This window comes from Poecilia mexicana, unplaced genomic scaffold (genome assembly GCF_051168715.1).
Source record: "Poecilia mexicana isolate PSO_F unplaced genomic scaffold, ASM5116871v1 scaffold_16, whole genome shotgun sequence".
Classification (NCBI taxonomy): Eukaryota; Metazoa; Chordata; class Actinopteri; order Cyprinodontiformes; family Poeciliidae; genus Poecilia; species Poecilia mexicana.
In genome coordinates, this window is record NW_028263385.1 from 7,693,670 (window position 1) to 7,713,442 (window position 19,773).

At 34.2% G+C, this 19,773-nt stretch overlaps 1 protein-coding gene across 3 annotated transcripts; it reads right to left on the bottom strand.

The window, feature by feature from the left end:
* Nucleotides 1-746: 746 nt before the first annotated feature.
* LOC106912551 (meprin A subunit beta-like) lies at nucleotides 747-19,605 on the bottom strand. 3 transcript variants are annotated; one of them, XM_088013849.1, is made up of 23 exons: nucleotides 17,389-19,605; nucleotides 17,184-17,283; nucleotides 13,443-13,461; nucleotides 13,311-13,337; nucleotides 13,177-13,202; nucleotides 12,989-13,073; nucleotides 11,827-11,944; nucleotides 11,551-11,729; nucleotides 11,135-11,353; nucleotides 9,421-9,582; nucleotides 8,165-8,395; nucleotides 7,626-8,057; nucleotides 7,362-7,526; nucleotides 6,909-7,014; nucleotides 6,747-6,791; nucleotides 6,118-6,156; nucleotides 4,796-4,834; nucleotides 4,373-4,420; nucleotides 3,725-3,766; nucleotides 3,458-3,505; nucleotides 2,640-2,681; nucleotides 2,356-2,403; nucleotides 747-1,566 (listed from the first exon to the last, which is right to left on the bottom strand). In XM_088013849.1, exons 2-23 carry the CDS (start codon nucleotides 17,250-17,252, stop codon nucleotides 1,488-1,490), a joined length of 2,268 nt encoding a protein of 755 aa, XP_087869975.1. In that variant the 5' UTR covers nucleotides 17,253-17,283; nucleotides 17,389-19,605; the 3' UTR covers nucleotides 747-1,487. The 3 variants fall into 3 exon arrangements, with proteins under 3 accessions (XP_087869975.1, XP_087869976.1, XP_087869977.1); XM_088013850.1 differs by lacking the exon at nucleotides 4,796-4,834; XM_088013851.1 differs by lacking the exon at nucleotides 2,640-2,681.
* Nucleotides 19,606-19,773: the final 168 nt, after the last annotated feature.

The window sequence follows — 19,773 nt, forward strand, 5'->3', positions numbered from 1 at the left end:
CGGCATGGGTTATGTAAGCTTAGCTCCTGTTCACTGGTCATGGTCAGCCATAGGACCAAAGAGAGAAGAAAAACAAATGGCACAAAATTTCAAACTTGCTGCAACATGGAAGTGATGGGAGTCCTCTGAAGTTACAAGCAAGTGGTGAATGTTGAGACGCTGGCTTTTCTGTGCATCAGACTTCAATATTCAGCGGCAGCTTCATGGAGCAATGAGGAATGAGTTGTTTTTGTCAACGCAGTGTTAGCGGAGAGAATGGAAAGCTTTGTTTAGATATCAGTTCTCCAATTAAACAGTTATAAACTATTCATTGTACAGGACACAGAAAGAAACAATGAACTTGAATAAAACAAGAGTGGCATTTTATCCACTCTCGTTGATAAACAAGAGTGGATAAAATGCCACTGCAAATTAAAGACACGACTGAAATAGTCTTTAATTTATACGACTATTCCAGTTATTTATAATTGTGCATGTCTGAATGGTAAAAGTAATGTCTGTTTTAAATAATTCTTTCTGTGTATGTAACTTCCACATTAGTATTTACTATAATCACATCTATCACATCTAAATACATTTGATTACTTTGACCAGAGAACAGAAGAAGGGGAACATGACTGACAATGGTAAACGATGGGGGGACCGTCAGCAACATGAACAGCAGCTCCTGGATGGATCTCCTTCAGGAGGAGGTAGCGACCTACACTGAGATGATAGAGCTGAGGCAAAATGACAAATAAATCCTGTTGTGCTCTCAATGAACAAAGCAGTCTCTTTTATTCATACACACTCCACACATTATTGTACACAATGTAGTTTGTATGACATCAAGGTCCTAATATAATCCTTCCAAAAATGTGAGGAGCCTTAGACAGAGAGAAAATAACACATTATGTGTTTTATTGAGACTTGACATTATAGATTACCAATGAAGGCATCCAAAAGTGAATACATAGTGAACCAAACATTTTGACATTACTGTAAGGTTGCTTTTAACAAGAACCCAAAATACAAGTCATGTTTGTTAAAATATGTCCTTTACCATTAAGTCACCAAGCACCCATGTTTAAATATATTAGCATGTGGCTAAGCATTTGTGAAATTTTTTTTATCTTCAAACAGAATATTATGGGTTTGATTCAGAAATTGAAGAGCTGTGAATAGGCGTATCTGTTATAAAAACAAAATCATACTTCAAAAATTTGCAATCTTCAAAAATGTGCATGTAAAAGTTTAATAAAAATGAAGTCCCATCACCAAATATTGTTGAACAGAAGCTACAAGTTCGGTTTCTACTAAACAATATATTTACGCTGATTTCTTAAGGTAATACACTGCTTCCCAGTTTGTTGTTGATCAAAGATTTCACAATTTTAGGACAAAATGTCAACTTGCAATGCCATTATAATATATATGCATAGCTGGGAGAAATTTCTAATTATTTCCCTGCCTATGCAGAGACAGAAGATTTATATGAGAGGTGTACATTATGACAGCAGAAGGATCAAAGCCAGCAGGACAGTGAGGATGGGAGAGGCCACCATGCCAGGACTGAGGCAAAAAATGCTACAAGAGAAAGAAAAAAGAAACACCCTGAGAATATACATCAGTCCAGTCATCCTGTATTAAGTTAAAGTTTAAGCTCTGTGTTTTAGTTAAGTGCAGTCGTAGTTAAATTCAGTGTTATTTTATTGCACTTTGAAGGTACGTAGTCATCAACAACAAGGTCAGCAGTGAAGAGGATCAAACACAGTTTAGAAGGTATTCCCATGGAAAATGTATTTGATAAAACTTTAAAATGTTGATCAGTTTTAAAATGATCAACATTGGACTTTGTGAGGGCCACCAAGTAAAACAGTTCTCATATAGACACCATCGATATAAGAGCTATTTATTTCTCTTGACTGTTTACTTCTCTATTTGTAGCTGCACTCACATTTTTTAGGTAAACTAAATTGTCACAGTTTGGATCCCTAATAAAGAAATTTCCAGTTGAAAATCCTAAGTGATTTTGAGCTTAGTGACAAAGGTTTATAGTTAAACTCAATGTTTACATATTCAGTTGGAATCACACTGCAGATATTAATTTATTTATTAACTTATGGTAGATTGCCATATTATAATTGTTTTTGGATTTTCTTTATTAAGACATTTGAATGGATAAGGTATCTGCATACTTTTGTACAAGGTGGATTAATTATCAGTGATGACATGGAAGTAAAAATAAATAAACAAAATGTCATCAGAAATGAAAGCAATAATACTTTATATAGCAATGAAAAAATATGAATGAACCATCACAGGTACCATCTTTAAGGCTTTGATAAATGAAATGGTCATTAAATTTGGGAATACCTGTCGTCATCTGTCGTAGTAGGTGGTGGATTCATCGTGGTTGAGATTCTGAAAAAGTAAAAGCGTAATTGCACAGTGTCATTTTGGCTGCCTATTAATATCTATATTAGTATACTTTCAGCAACAAAATAAATTGTCATGTGTGAATTAGGTTATCATTAAGTTGTGGACCTTGACTAACCGTCTAAAAGTTTTTAAAAGTTGAATTTGAACATTTGATCATCTAGCAAAAAATACTGCAATATTTTCTACTCATACAAGCAGACCCATTAATTTGGGTATACCTGTTGTCTGTCGTCAAACCCGGAATGATGGTGTATGGCAATCTACAAAAGTCAAAGGATTTATTTTTTAGCAGCCTGTATATCTGTAGCACAGCACTTACAGCTAAAACATATATGTTATGTCTGTTGTGTTAAGTATCTGTGTGGTATAGATTGCATTGTGTTGGCAATACTGACTAGACTTGAAACATAAATATGTAAAAGACATAGATAATTCTAATTAAAAATTAAAAGTTAGCGATTGTATTTGTAGAAGAGATTACTTGGAAAAAATAAATACAGGCAATTTAAACTACGTCAACCTTCTGCTAATTTACCAATATGAATGTGTCCTAAACTAGAAAGCTTAAAATCTTTTGTTGTTATCCTTAGATTATTGCTGTTGTTCAACTAAATAAAACCCTTTCAAAGCTTTGAAATATGCTAGTTGTTTAAAAAGAAATTGCGAGCCTGAATGCAATTTATTTTTAGTTTTATCAGATATTTGGGTTTTTGGCAGGTCATACAAATCCCAAGTATTGCCACTGTACGGTTTTATTGCTTCCATTGCTTTCAATAAAACCATACATCTTATTGTCCTTGGAAGTAAAAGAGGAAGTAATTCAAGACATTTGTATTTAAAATAAAATGGGTAAATTAATTATCATGTCTTGTAAGAGATTGATTAATGGTAGGTTAGAACTTGTGACAAAAAAACAGAAGTGAAAGTTGCAAACACACATTCAGCTAAGCAAAGAATATGGAACAACCTGTCACACACACTGTACCTAAAAGGTTTTGACAGATAACTTAAATAAAGTAATTCAATTTGTGAATACCTGTCATCTGTTGTTGTTTCAGGTGATGGAATGATGGTGGGTGAGATTCTACAAAAACCAGAACATCATTGAACATTATATTCTTTTCAGCCTATTAGATGTAAAAAATAAAATAAAATAAAAAATACTCATAGCTACAACATCAACAATCCTTTTCAGGAATTTGTGTTAGTTATGTCTTGTAACTGTAGCAATGGTTTGTTTCTTTTATGTTCTGCATGTAGAGTCAAGGGAAATTTGAAATGACGGTATCAAATATGGCAATACCTGTTGTCTGTAGTGGGAGGTGGATGGATGGTAGATGAAGTCCTGCAAAATTATATCCACATATTTAGATACAAAACATAAATACCTGACTCATTATTTATCTTACGTACTTTACATAGCTCTTAAAATGTCACTTTCTCATTGAATTAGATCAAATCTTATGTTATTGAGAGAGTTAAATATATATATTTTTTAATATAATTAGCAAATGCCAGAATGGAGAGAAGGGTAACGTTTGAGAAAATGTTCATAGTAGTGTCTTCAAATTCAAAAGTTTACATACACTAATAATACTAAATAATACTATTCCTTTGAACAGTGGAAAATCCCAGCTTTCAATATGTTTAGTTTCAGGATGCTGCTACCAGGAAAAAAAATAACAATAAAATGGGTAAAATATCTGCCATGTCTTGTAAAATGTGGATAGGTGGAGGGTGAGAACTTGTGACAAAATTCAGCTAACAGAACTAAGAGATAAACAAAGCAATGAAAGAATAGAGTCAAGGAAAGTTTGATCTGATGGCATCAAATGTGGCAAGACCTTTTCTCTGTAGTGTTTAATAAATGACATTAAACATTTAGGTATTTAGTAATATTAAATATACCCACCAGGCTTTGACAAATAAAGTGGTCATTAAATTTGTATACCTGTCATCTTTTGTTGTTTCAGGTGGTGGAATGATGGTGGATGAGATTCTGGAAAAACCAAAGAGTCATTAAAACATTTTCTAAGATTAGTATCAGGCTTAGCCCTAACCCTCTCTCTAGGAAATTTTGCAAAAGAAACAATATACAATACAATTTTTGCAGCCTATTACCTGTAGTAAAATGATAATTCAAACTAAAATGGAAAAATTATCAATTTAATTTTTAGGAGTGATGGCTTGTTAAGTGTAGGTGGGGAATTATTTTAATTAGACAAACTTTTTGGTATTTTTTTTTTACACATCATGTCCTTTTCAGGGATTTGTGTTAGTTATGTCTTGTAAGAGTTGCAATGTTTTATTTCAACTAATTTCTGCTTATGGAGATATTGGAAATTTGAAACGATGGCATAAAAAGTGGCACTACCTGTTGTCTGTAGTGGGAGGTGGATGGACAGTAGAAGTCCTGTAAAATTATAACCAAACATTTAGCTACAAAACAGAAATAAATACCAGACTCATTATTGATGTTACACAGCCTACATAGCTATTAAAATGTCACTTTCACATTGAATCAGACCAAATTTTATGTTTCTGAGACAAAATAATTTTTTTATATATATTTTGCAAATGTCAGAATAACATTTAGTGCAGGGGTGTCAAACTCATTTTGGTTTAGGGGCCAGATACAGCTTAATCTGATCTGCAGGGGGCCACACAAGTAAACTCATTGCAAGATTAAATAGAACCAATAAAAGTGGACTTGTTGTTGATTTTTATATTAAACGAATTTCACTTTTACAAAATATATTATGAATAATCTCAGTTTTTAAGAAAGGTATCTGCAATTTCAACAATACTTTTACTCAGTTAAGCATTTATTTAAGTGCATTATGCATAAGAACTGATCGCAGTGATTGTACAATGTTGCAAAACATTTATTCACAGTTTTTGGAACTTAAAAACACTGTCCTGCATCACAAAATACAACAGACAAAAATTAAGAAAAGTTTTAAAATCAATTTTCAACATCTGGGAAGCAATTTGAACAAATTATCTGGCTTCACACATTTGAAATCTTAAGTGTCAGCTGTTTTAAACAGACATTTGATTAAGTACATTTGTTGATGCATAAAATGCATACATATAGAAAAACTTACATACATAACGTATGTATGTTAGCATGCACGAGAAATATGAGGTTGCCAGGGTCAAAATAAAAAGCTGGTAAAACATAGAATCGAACTTGTTTACAGAACCTGAAGCTCAGTGCTGCCATCTGCTGTTAGTTCCGCTGCAGTATTGCATGCGTGCTCTGTATAAAACACAGCGCCCCTCGTGGACAGTATAGGAACTGCAGATTTTCAATTAAACGAAGTATTGTATATGTTTTTTCATGAATAATGATAATGCATTTAGCCCCCGGGCTGGACTAAATCGTTCGGCGGGCCGGTTCCGGCCCGCGGGCCGTACGTTTGACACCCCTGATTTAGTGTCTTCAAATTCAAATGTTTACACTAAGAATACTGTTGTTTGAATATTGGAAAATCCCCCTAGCCTCTGCTATACTTTGCTACGTTCAGAGATTACAGGTTTCTGGAGGCCTGGATTGTGTTGGGGTTTTAAATTTGACCCAATTGCTATATTGTAACAGTGGCAATACATATATTTCCATTATACTCTACCTACAGTATAAAGGTATCAAAAGTTGAGAAATATGAAATCAATAGGCGTCAGATGTGGCAATACCTGTCTGTAGTTGGAAGTGGATGGACGGTAGATGTAGTCCTGTAAAATTATAACCAAATATTTAAAGCAAAAGGCATATTTGTGTGTTTATATTATAGATATAAAGGTAAAAAAAGTTGATTTTGCATAATAGTTCCTTTAAGAACAACTGAAATAGATAACTAAATTTATACTTTGATTAAAAAGTAAGACATTTCAGTTCTGATCATTACTTGACAAGAAATATTTCTTAGATTCTTTTTTATTTCTACAACAAAAAAATGAAGGTAAAACATCTGTATTCTCTTGTTAGAAGTGGCAACTAGTGAGAGGTAACACAACTCTGAAAACAATATACCAGCAATAAAAAACAATAAACACATTCTGCCTACTGTTCAATGTTACAGCATTGTTTCAATAGCTATATACAAAAACAATCTGACTGATGGTAGTTATTAAAAATACAAGAAAGTGTTAACTTGTTTTGTCTTTGTACAGTGTTATCAAAATAAACTGAATTTAATTTAATTAAACAATAATGATAAGAATGAAGCAAATCATTCACCACAGAAATGGTGAAAAAATAATACATCTTAGTTTGCAGTGGATATATATTTGAAAAAATAAAGTGTAATCTAATGTGTGAATACCTGTCTTCTGGTGTTGTAGAAGGAGGTTTGATGCTTGGGGATACTCTGCAACAGTCAGAGCAAAAACTGAAATCTGTATTTCTAAATCATTTTTTTAGAGCTTTGTCTGTAAATGCATATTTGTCAGAATTAAGTTATAATTTACTTGACAATTTGTTTTACCGTGCAGAGCATGGACTTTCATTCAGTTTTGGTGGAGGATTTGTTATGTTCGCTGGTCTTAACTGAGGACATGGTAAAGTTGTTCCATTGATCAGTGGGGTGAGATCTATCAAAGGACAAAACGATCAGTTAGAAAAAACAAATATAATGTCTGAGGAAGTTGGAATAATCAGAAGTTTTCAGCTAATTATTCCCTATCGTCCCACCTTGTGAATGACAAAATACAAACTCTTTAGAGCCAAAATGCAAAGTGTTAATTTGAAGTAACAAAATTTACGTAATGCACTTCATCATTAACTGTGATTCTAAATCCTTTCATAGTAGCTACTCTGAATGAGAGCAAACATGTTTTCTGTGAGAGTATTGTGCCCCAAAAATGTTGAAGATGACAAAGACGGTCTTGTGTTATCATTTATAGTTTACAAAATAATTTTAATTAAAATTTTAGCCTACCTTCAAGGTTGAACATGAAAATGGCACTTCCTCCCTTGAGGAACTCTCTGGAAGACAATTCTTCTGATGTGGTTTGAAGGAGTAGAAATGGATATCCAGCATACACTAATTCTCCATTCTCATAAAATGTTTCCCAAGTATTTTCCCTAGGATTGTCCCAGGAACCTGTATGACACACACACAATACATAAGAATAAACATTCAGCTTTTCTTTTTTTAACCAACTTTTTTTTTCTAAATGTCAACATATTATTGTAAACTTACCATCAGAAACTAAAGTAGATTCCTTAGACATTTGTAGTTGCTTATTCGGGGTTTGATCCAGCAACTGGAAAATCAGATGTCTTTGCAGACAAGGATATTGGAGCTGGTCATCATTCTGACTAGACAAGAGCTGCACACCCATGAGAACATAGGGTGGATAAATGAATGCAACTACACGGTAAGCATAGCCGTCTTTGGAGAATTGTCGTGGGCTGTTCCTTCTGGTTCCAGAGCTGCTTGTGTTTAAAAGATTCTCCAAGTCATCAATCTGTATGACAACATGTGGACACTCTGTCTCTGAGAGGTTGATGTCATCAATGGAGAAACCTCCTGTGGAGATTCCTGCTCCTTTCCGGACCTCAAACACCACCTGGAAGTCCTTGGTGGCATTCAAGGAAACATGGTGGATCTTCCAGTGAGATGTTGGTGAACCTGGAGTCAGATGTTTTAATTTACTATGCTACACAATTTAAATATGACATCATACAAAAGTAGAAAGCACAGACTTCAGATTTGTTTTTTTAACAGTCTGACTTTACCAGTAATTTGTCCCATAAGGCGGAGCGTTCCTGTGGTGTCCTGATCGTTTTCAAACTCTCTGATCCAGATATTAAGTTCATCTGATTCATTTCCACTGTTGAAATAGTAGAACTGCAGACACTGGACATTACATGCTCTGGTCGGCTTCACTACCTCCGTTTCCAGTCGTGCTGAATCTCCTTCTTGTCCTGATGCTGTGCTTGCGTGGATGAAGTACCCAGGTTCTTTACCTGCAAATACGTTGATCAAGACAATGTTTCTCATAAATCACCTTCTTCTATGTGATAATTATAGACAACTCAGCATATTTTTACATGCTCAGGCAGAAGTTTGCATAACCTTGGTGACACTCATTCAATTTTGCAGTAAAGCTAATAGAACTGGAAATAATTCATCTTTATGATTCTTAAAGAAGGATTGTTTCTTTTTAGTTGAAAATGGTCTTCAATGTATTATTTCTGAAACAATTTTTGCTCAAAGATGAGTTAGTTTTTTTAAAGTAATATTGAAATCTAGTTCAAACCAAATTTATATTTCCAGCACCAGTTTATTCTAATATTTAAGAAATATGACAAATTATTTTCACTATTCTAGCTCTGATTTACTTTTAGATAAAAAATAAACATTTACGACTAACTCTCATAAACTATGAAGGTCTAAAAATATCTACTGGTCAAGACTTCGGTGTGTGTATATTACCCAGCAAACCTTCAAATTCTACAATAACAAGGCCAGCGTTTAATTATTAATAATGGTTTCCTGCCTATTTTGTTAATCTACTAATAGGAGGGAGCCATATGTGGGGGCTTCATTACCCTCAGTTATATTCTTAAAAGTATATTTTTAAAAAAAGTCTTGCAAGTCAAAAAACTGCAAGCACTGTGGGCTTAATATTTTGACAAAGTATTTTTCAAATAATCCAGGCATAAGAGCAACATTTTAGGACATACATAACTCGGTGTGGTAGAAAAAAACTGCTGATCTGGAGACAGATTTGAAAAAGTTTGATGGAAGTGGCATGTCACTTCTACTGCGGAAGCCAGACTTAAAAAATCCCCCAAAACTCTCCATTGCTCATGAGCAGCACTTTAGACAGAGTTACAGATAATTGTCAGCTTACACAGTTTACACAACTGAAAAAGTAATTCAGCAAAAATACCAAACAGTTAAATGATATATTATTGGCTCAGATTTGTCCACTTTCCATTGCTCATCGAAGCCATAAGGAAAAAATAGTCATGAGTGCAAATCTCACCATTATCTCCATTTCCACTTGGCAGACTGGTATGGTCAGAACTGGGCCCCCCAGGAACTTGAGTAACGACGTCCCAGCCGATCCCACCCTGTGAGCAGCGGCTCATTTGGCACATCGTTCCATTCGAAAAGCCGCAGTAAGAATTAAAGGCAACAGTTGACTCTAAGATGGTGACAAGGAAGAATATAAGATTTTGATTATTATTTAGGCTAACCTTTTCAAAATGACACAAACATATTCTATCTAAGACAACACTGTCATTAACAACTCCAAAAAGTTTATTTATGGACTGGACATTGTTTGACCAGAGTACACTGGTGCATCTCATTAATTAAGACATCAGGGAAAGAGTTCTTTAATTGAGTAAACGAATGAAACAATCTAAACATATTATATGATTTTATGGTATATATACAGCTGTATATTTAAAAAAAAAATTCTGATCATTTTAATAATCGCTTAAAAATAAAAAATAGTTTCTTCTGAAATTACAATATCATGTAAAACCAATGAAGCTACTTTTTTTTCTTAAAAAAAGAATCATTAACTTTTGGCCATCTTGTGGCCTCCAGAATAAAGGCTATAATTGCTGGATTGGTGGTTTTCTACCAGTAAAAGACAACTTCCACAAAGAGTGTGAAACCACAGAATGTCATTGCCAAAGCACCTGCCTTTGTTGTATCCAAGTATTTTATTGAAAAATGTAATGAAAAAAAAAATGTGGCAGCAGGAGGTGCACAGTCTACCTGGATTCCCAGAGTTAAATCAAGATTTCAAAGACTGGAAGAAGAGTGAAACCAGAATCAAAGTTATCTGAGGTCCAGTGCGAAGTTTTCTCTGAAAGTGATAATTTATCTTCTGGTGTTGGTCAATTGTGTTTAATCTCAAAGTCAAAACGACCATCTACCAGGAAATTTCAAAGAATTTCTTGCTTCCCTCTGCTAACAAACTATGTGGAAATGCAGATTTACTTTCCTGGCAATACTGACATCTGTGCTTGATCATGTAACACATTCATCTGGCTTAAATATCACAGGTGAATACTGCTAAGAAGATGAGTGACACCAGAACTAGCAATACAGACAAGATGAAGCCCACTGTTAAAACAACAAACACCTCAGCAGAGCCGCAAGCTAATCACATCCATGCCGTAAATTATGCAAAAGGCGTTCCAACCAAAGGTGGTTTATATCATTTATAGTGCATTAACATGTACTATTCATGTACATGTCCATGTCAGTAGAGGAGCTCTTATGTAATTTAAAAATCAAACTTTTATGGTTCCAGGAACACTGGAAGGACCATATTCATCAAATTCAACTAAACAATTGACATTTATCACTCAATTACTTCATATATATATACATATATATATATATATATATATATATAATATAATTACCTACTAATCCCATTCTAAAATATAATTTTAGAATGGGATTAAGTAAAATAACTATAAAACTATAAAAACTATTTTTGACGATGATCAGATTTATTGAGATGCATCTGCAGTGAGTTTAGGGTAGGGTTTTCAAAGCTGAATTTGCGAAACCCTTTGGTTTCATCATAGAAATATGTTAGAAAATACAAATAAAACTAAAATGCTAACCATAGCAGCTTGTCAAAAAGTACAGAAGTTCTGATAGAAATTATAATTTGACCATGGCTTTTTAAACAATCAATTTACAGCAGGTTTAACAATGTTATGACTTACTGCAGTTGTAGCGGAGGTTCAGCTCTAGAGCATCACTAGGACTCATGTCGAGCCTTTGACCAATCACATCTTGGTATTTAGGGTCTATGGTAATAATTGTATCACCACTGCCATTTGTGAATGCATTTCTCCCATAGTGCATCACTGACATGTAGTCATATGGGACTCCATGTGTAGTGCTGTTATCACTGCCAACCTTGATGAAATTATGCTCTCTACCTGGGTGATATAAAACATACTGCACTTAAAAAATACTATGGTGCTTGGTGCTCTCATTACAGCCAACCTTGACGAAATTATTCTCTCTACCTAGATGACACAAAAAAATACTCATTATTGCACTGAGAAAAAATAAAAAAACATTAACACAGATTTTAACAGATTAAAAAAAACACACAAAAAAGTAAGTGTTCTACCTGATAAGATGTTGGCGAATACAATCCGTACATAATCATCTCTGTCATATCTAGACTGTTCATGGTAGAAACCAAGAGCATGAAGAATCTCATGTTCAACAATCCCAATGTAGTCACAGCCTTCACCAATAGAGAGGGTCTGTCCGTTGGCGAATACTCGACCAACAAATGACTTGCAACTGCAACATGTAGAGGGTTCATGTTTCAGTTACAATGTACAAGTAAAAATTATCTGAAAGTAAGCACAATAAGAAATCAAAGATGAAGAGAAATTACCCGTCTAACTTCTGGAAGTTAATGTAATAGTCCTCAGAATCCCAGGGTTTGAAATCAATGCATGACTTCACTCTGAACTGTTCAAAAGCTCTCATAATGACTCCTTTAGCTCTCAAGTCTTCATTCCAAGAGGAATTTCAAAATGGTAGAAAATGAAGAACACACATAATTATTGTTTAGATAATATGTAATATAGCATTTCTGTTACTACACGGTAGTAACAGAAATGTTACTACCGTAACATTTCTGTTACTACTGTTACATTTCTGAACATTTGAATTAATGTTCAATTTGTTTTGAACATTAATTCAAAACAAATTAAAAAAAATAAAAAAACACCATTGGACAAGTGCTTCCATTATTGTGCCAGTTCATCCTTTAGATTAATTCTATCTAATTCCAGTCCTGTCAAGTTAAAATAAATTAATTCATCCTCATAGTTTGGCACCTTTGGACTAAATCCATCTCCAACTTTAACTAGTTCTTGTTCAATTATCAAATTTGATCCAGATCAGTGATTTAAAATTAACAAACCAACAGGAACAACTTATATTGATTATTTTATTAATAGAAATCTAGAATATCTAGAATCTGATTCATTCTCTTTTTCTCTTTGCCCTCATAAGCAGTATAACGTAACAGCTTTAATACATTTTTTCAAACTTTTGTCCCCCCAAAAATCTGTCAGTATAACCTGATAGTTTTAAGGGTTGGAGAATTGATTGTTCAGTTAATGTCTTTACAACCAAAGCTAACTGAAGTCAAGTTTAAAGCAAAAGAAAAGAAGACCTCAATTAAAATTAAAAGTAGAGGCCTTTGCAAAGATGAACTGTCTCTGCTGCTGCAGACACCATGTGCAGGGGCGGAGCTATGGGAGCCGGGAGGGCAGCGGTCCGCTGGGCTGGGTGAGGGGCCCTGAGAGTAAGAGTTTAAATTTGTTTTAATGTCTGAGTACATCCGGAGAAAGTGGATGTACTTACTTATAATTTACTATACAAGTAAATTATATAGTAGGCTTGTCCAGTCACTGTTTCACTCACGGTTTCTCCGATATTATCTCCAAGTGTTTTCTGGATAAAACAGACTAACTAATACTTCCATCCACACCCAGCAGAACTATGGTTTGTCTAATTGGCTGCTATAAAAGAAAAATAATATTTACCCAGGCCTTCATCCAAAACGTATGAAACTGGGGATGTCCATAGATCATCTCCATCAAGAAGGGAGCTCCTTTGAAATTTTGGAGGCTAACAAGCAAGAATGTGGGGCATAAAAATAGAAAACAACATGCCTACATTAATGTTGTTCTACAAACTGCAGTTAGTTGCTTAAAGTAATACTAAAACATACCTCCCAAATGTCGTCAAGAGTCAAATCTAAGATCAGGGAATAATGTTAGTTCTTTTAACAAAGAAAGTTGGATAACAATTCACAGACAAATGTCAAAACTGTTTTTTACAACAAGTTAAGAAAAGTCACTTTACCTTTTTTATTCGTGGTGTTTTCAAACCCTAAAACACAAACACACTTTTGGTAATTTCATATTAGCATTAAAAATTACTTAAAATTAATAGTGAAATCCACACTGTAGTATAAAGAAAATACATGAAACTTACCGATTATTTCTCCATCAAACTGGAGTCAAAACGATAAAATGAAAATATATAAACAAGGTAAACCAAAGTGTACATTTTTATCAGGTGTTTCTGTATGTTCAATATATTTGTTTGTTTAAAAGTTTTAGACTCAAAATTTAGAACATGATAAACACTAAATCATTTAGACATCAAACTAAGAACAGACAAATGGTTTTGTTTTTTTAATCAATAAATCACATTTTATTTGCACAACACATTTCAGCAGCAAAGCATTTCAAGGTGCTTTACATATTTAAAGAAGGAAGAAAAACAGTATGTGAAAGTAAAGATAAAAACATTAAATCATCGAAGACATCAAAACCCACACTCTAACCCTAATTTAGCCATAAAAAATGAGTGTCATCCATCCAACGTCTGTACCTGCATGTTCCTACACTGAAAAAAATGATTCTGTGGTGAAGTAAATTTAACATAGCTAAAAGTGTGAAATCATAAATAAAAATTCAAGTTAGTATCTTCACACAAATATATATAGTATTGAGGTCAAAATTATTTGTTTAGGATACAAGACGTTGTAATTTCTTTTTCAGAAAATAAATTAAGTACTGAAAGCATATCTTTTTGAGTTTATCCACAGAAAAAAAAAACACTCATAGTAATTTATTCGTTTAGGACACTGATTTACATGTGACAGTATGCATTGGCCAGCAAGATGTCCCAAAATGCTTTGTACCAGTAGCAGTAGCAAATAATTAAAAAAGTTGTTTTAAGATTTTTAAGGCGTTCATCAAGAATGAGGCTAGCTTGCTAGCTTTTAGCATTTACATTTGCATACATGAAACTGCACCACAATGCTCATTTCCATGAACCCTAACCTGTGACGGTGTAGCATTACATATTATTGTTTGTTCTACTCAAAGTTTGGGCAGAGAAACAAATAAAACAGGATTGAGAAACTGTTTCATGCAAATATATATTTTTAAGTAGTAAACTAATAAAAAACTAGGCTTTGGTTGTTCTCTTTACCTAGATGACACAAAGACTGAAAATAACATAGTTACTTGATTGTGCTATGTAATGATACTATGTGGCTGGAAAACGCATAATAATGCCACTTTAAACATATGAAACCGTCAATCCAACCTTTCTTGAAGCAATAGTGCAGGCTGGTGGTGACATAATACTGATTTGGGACAACTACTGTGTCACAAAGCTTAAGAAACTTAAAACTATTTTTGTGAACATAATAATGCACATACAAACTTTCCAGGGTCACCAGATGTCAATCTGGTAGAGCAACTTTTGGGTGTGGTAGGACGGGGAATCTTTGATCGTGTGTGCTGCCAACAAACATTTGAAGGTGGCTCAACTTGAAAACTAAAGTTAATCTGCTGTCTTGAAAATGCAATAAAAGTTAATTAACAAGAAAAGTGTTTTGGTTTGAACTCCGAAAATTAATTTAATTCAGTTTTAAAGTTTAATTAAGTTGATTTAAAAACAAGAGACAAGTGTGTAAACAGTATTGTCATCTAATTAATCTGGAATTGTGAGTGTTACCTAATTATTTTTATATAATTATTCCTCACCTAGTTTAAGAGCACACAGTTTTGTTTTATTTTCACTCATGTTACAGAGTTAAAATACCTACCTAGTTTTACATTAGAATAATTTCAAATCTTGTTTCAAATTGCATGAACAAAATTTTTAATCTGATAATGAATTTTATTAAACATCAGAATGTATTGTGCTCAAAAACATTTATTGTGAACAGAACATTATCCTCAAGATTTGGAAACTGACAAATGGATTAAAATGACTATTTTCCTTAATAACAAACAAGAGTCAGATCATCTTCCATCTCACTCAGTGTAACGCAGGATACAAAAACATGCCACTAACCACACTAGGACATTTTTTAAAGTGCTAACTGTTACGTTCACTGACCTCTAGGGGCTCTCTTCATGAGAGAGCTCTCTTGTTTTGTGTTTCATTTTACCTGGCTGCCACAGGTGGAATGTGTTGGAGCTCGTCTGCCATCCAAAAAGAAGCTCCCTACAAGAGACGTCAGGCCTCCTTTTTTCCTCTCTCCTGATCTGTATTGCTCTTGTCTGTAAGCTGGCTGTTTGTGGAAGCTTGGCTGATGTTGCTGTGAGCATTTTGTGACAAATCAAGTGTGTAACCCAAAACCTTATTTCTTTCACACTGGAAGCCGGTAGGGGTTCTCTGCCTTTTTTGTTTAACTGTTTTCTCCTGTTTTGATGATTATCCAGGGAGCTCAGGTTTTGTATTTGGCTTTACTTTCACCTCTAGAAAGCTGTTCTTATCGTATCATAGTTAGAAGGGGATGTTTTATTATTTTGGTCTTGGAGACCCTGAAGCTCAAAGCTTCCCTGTGTTGTTCTTCTTGTTTGGTTTGCTCCTGTGATTGAGTTTTTTTCTACCTGCACTGTAAATAAACCCTTTTGTTACGGATATCAACTGTTTAGGTTACTTCTTCTTTTGTGTTACACCCAGTGCCAGAATTTACCCATAGTGGTCTTGGGGAGGGGGTTGTAACACTAACCTGGTTTTTCCAACTCTTGGTGGTATGACGAGATTAATACAAAGTTAACGCAACTTACTACTGTAGGTTTATCTTTCACAAACGCACACATTTCGGTTCAGAAGATTTATCTGACTTAAAGAGAATACGAGAGTAGGCACAACTAAATGTGGCTCAAATGTTTGACAGTGTACCTGCACGATGCTGTCATGACAACAAGGACTCTTGAAATTGCTGTTAAGGGTATTTAGACCTAAGACCTGAAATGAAGACCTTAAAACTATAGTTTTCTTTTTAGATAATACTTTAGATACTACTTTGTCAAACTCTTGGAGATTTGGCTTTTCAGGTTGTGGCTCTAGAAATCTGTTGTCCCTGCACTGTATGATCTCCACCGACCTTTTAAAGAAACAGCTAAGGTCATTGTTATACCAACAGTATTAGGTTGTTACCTTTTATATAATGTTTTTTATTCTTGATTTTATGGTTGCATCTTTGTGAAGCACTCTGTTAGTAAGTAAATACATTTTACTTACTAATGTACTTACACGTGCATAAAATGTTGTGGCAAATGGACAAAATGCACAAAATAATTAAATAGGTTTTACACTAAAATAAAACAAGGTATATATATATATATATATATATATATATATATATATATATATATATATATATTCCTTGTTAATTTGATATAACTATCAAATATATCAAAATTTGATATGTTTTGATATATATTGAAATATATTTTGATACATTTTCTATATAAAAATATATAAAATCAATAAATCAATCAAATTTTATATGTATAGCACATTTCAGCAGCAAGGCATTTCAAAGTGCTTTACATAATTAAAATAAAAACAGCATGTGACATTGATTAAACAGTGAGAAAGAGAAAGACATTTTGAAAAAAAGATAAAAACAGACAGTGAGACAGAGAAATAAAAAGAAGTTAATAACTTCTTTTAATAGTTAATAAACCAATTAAACAGTTAATAGAAAGGTATCAGTATACATATAATGAAAATACAGCAACCACTGGAAAATGCAGATGGATTGCTGGACTGAATTATTATACTCACTGTCACCAGATTTTCATAATTTTTTTAAAGGTTTTTACTATTACATAAAATAGCAAAATTATTCTTATTTATTTCTTATTTATGTCAAACCGGTTGACATTTAAACTGTGGTTTATGCAAAAATATACTTACTCCAGGGATGGAGAGTCCTGAAGAAAGTGCAAGGTGCACCAAAAGAAAAATGTAGCCTTTCATCTTCATGCTGGCTTTGTGGATGAAGTCTAACTTTGATCTTCACAGAAAACACATTAGATGGAATTAAATGTTAAAATACTTTAATCCAGTGAAGATTCATGACTTTAAGATTCCATAAATTTTACAGGAATTAATCTCCTACCTGTATGAAGACTTTCAGTAGCTGGAAATCTGTTCAAATGAGATTCCAAACGAACAGGAAGGACTTTTAAAATCTCACTCTGTTACAAAACAGGTTGGATCATTTCAAAGTGTCAGAGTCATACTGAGAGGCTTTGCTTTGAGGTTGATCTTACAGTTGTCGGCAGGCCTTCTTCTTTTGCAGCTCTCGCACATTATTTCCTGTTAGGTTATAAAAAGGTGCTGACAGAGTCACTCAACATAGAAAATGTATATTGTTTACCATGAAGAAAAGATGTAAAATATATGATACACTGACTAGTTGTAATTGTTTGACAAATGTAAGGGTCAAGTCATAAAACAGGACACAATACGGTTCCTGGAAATTGCCAAATTACTCCTGTAGTCCATCAAGGATCTATGTGTCTTCTAGATCCATTAAGCTTAAGCCAGTGAGCCCTTTCTTCTGACATCAGCAAGTCATTTTTGACCAACACCAAGGAGTCACCGGATATTTTCTCCTTTTTGTGGACCTTTTGCTGTAGATCTGAGAGATGATTGAAAAAAAAAAAATAAATCACATCACTTTAGCAGTTCCTAATATACTAAAATTATATCTGGGACCAATGCCACCCTCAAAGTGACCTAGATTCTCTTTCCTCCAAATTGGTTTGAACATTATCAGCTAATTAATATTAATAGATAAATAATATCTGAAATTCTTAATCAAATGATACTTACAGAGCAGTATATACTACTTCAAAAAGTAGAAGGTAAAAAAATTAAAGCTACTAAAATTAGTCAACTCTCTTTTAAAAGTAGCTATTGATTCCTCATCAGAATTGATTTACATTATAAACAGAAAATATATAGACAGATATAGACAATAGACAGAGTGGGTGAACTGACTCTGATTCATTTAGAGAGTAAGTATCTAATAAGATCACACAAAAAAAAAACAAAAAAAAAAAAACTTTTATTGTGACAGACTGAATTGCATTAGGTTTTTTTTTATTTCTGTAAATGTCCATTGAAAAACAGGTAGCATATGCCAGGGGACTTTATCTTCAGTGTTTTCTGATATGCTATGTTTGGGACGACTATTGAAATCAAAAGTCATAAATGGAAAGGAGCGATAAGACGCCAACTACTTCCTGGTACATTCCCTTTCAGCTTGAACCTGTTTGACCTGTTATGTCCACAACTTTTTGGCTAGTCCTCTGCATGTGAAAAACAAAGGGGGATGATTGCAGTCATACCCACCACAGTATGACTGAAAATTACGTGATAGTCAGACTTGTATGCAAACGTTATATTTTTAAGCCTGATATTCAACTTTGGATAAGCTGAGAAACAAATGTGTAAGTCTTATTTTTTTGTCTCTTGCTTTTGTTTCGCACGAAACAAGCATAGTTGGAATTTCTTACGTGAACTTAAAACTTTTTTAAGACTATAAATCCTCAGAGAACATGCAAACCAATGGTGTCATCAACCACAACTTCCAAGAATGTTCAGTATGCAAACATGCGACAGGTCCAGTTGAACTAGTTAGAGCCACAACAGAAAGAACACAGTATGTTAGAAACCATTAGATTTAATGGGAGGGGGAACACAACTTTTCAACCAGTAAAATTGGGTTTCAGTCTATTCTGCTTGTTATACCCGTCAGGATCTGCTGCTTCGCCAGCAATCCATCTATTCCTCTCTAGGTGGTCTTCAGAGCTCGCCAGGTGTGGTCTTCCTCACAGGTGTGTTTTGGCACACCTGTGGATCATCAGCGGCTGCATAAGAGGAGCAGTTCCCCAGCACCACGCCACCAGAGTGTTTCACCATCATGGTCACGTCTAGCTCAGAAATCCCCAGAAGTGATTCAGCCAGTTAGCTTTCTTACCTGTTCTTGTCTCTCCATTGTGGTCATCAGATCTCAGCCAAATTACCCATGGCCTTGAAGTCTGAGGTTTTAAGTGCCACCTGGATACTCCATGCGTAAGACGCTCCTTTTTCTATTCCCCGTCAAAGAAGGACACCTGCTAGTCTTCTATCTTGCCACCACCTAATACTGAAACTGGCTCAGGTCCCCACCAGTCCATTAAGAGTCAATTTCTCCCCTCTGGGTCCTCATCTGCATAATCTGCCTCCAGATCGCTGTCCACTGCCGACTCGATTCCAGATCAGATACTCCGTGGATCCCGTTGTCGAATCATTCCTTTGTTCGTTCTGTAAATAAGTCCTATATCTGATTTTGTTTTGCATGTGTTGTTTTGCAGAGTTGTTTTACATGTGGGTTCTGAAATTACAGAACAACATGACAATGCCTTATAGCTAAAGCAGCTGTTTATTCTGAGCTGGTTCTGTATGGCCATACAGTGCCTATAAAACGTAGACATCTCCTTTGAATATGTCCCCC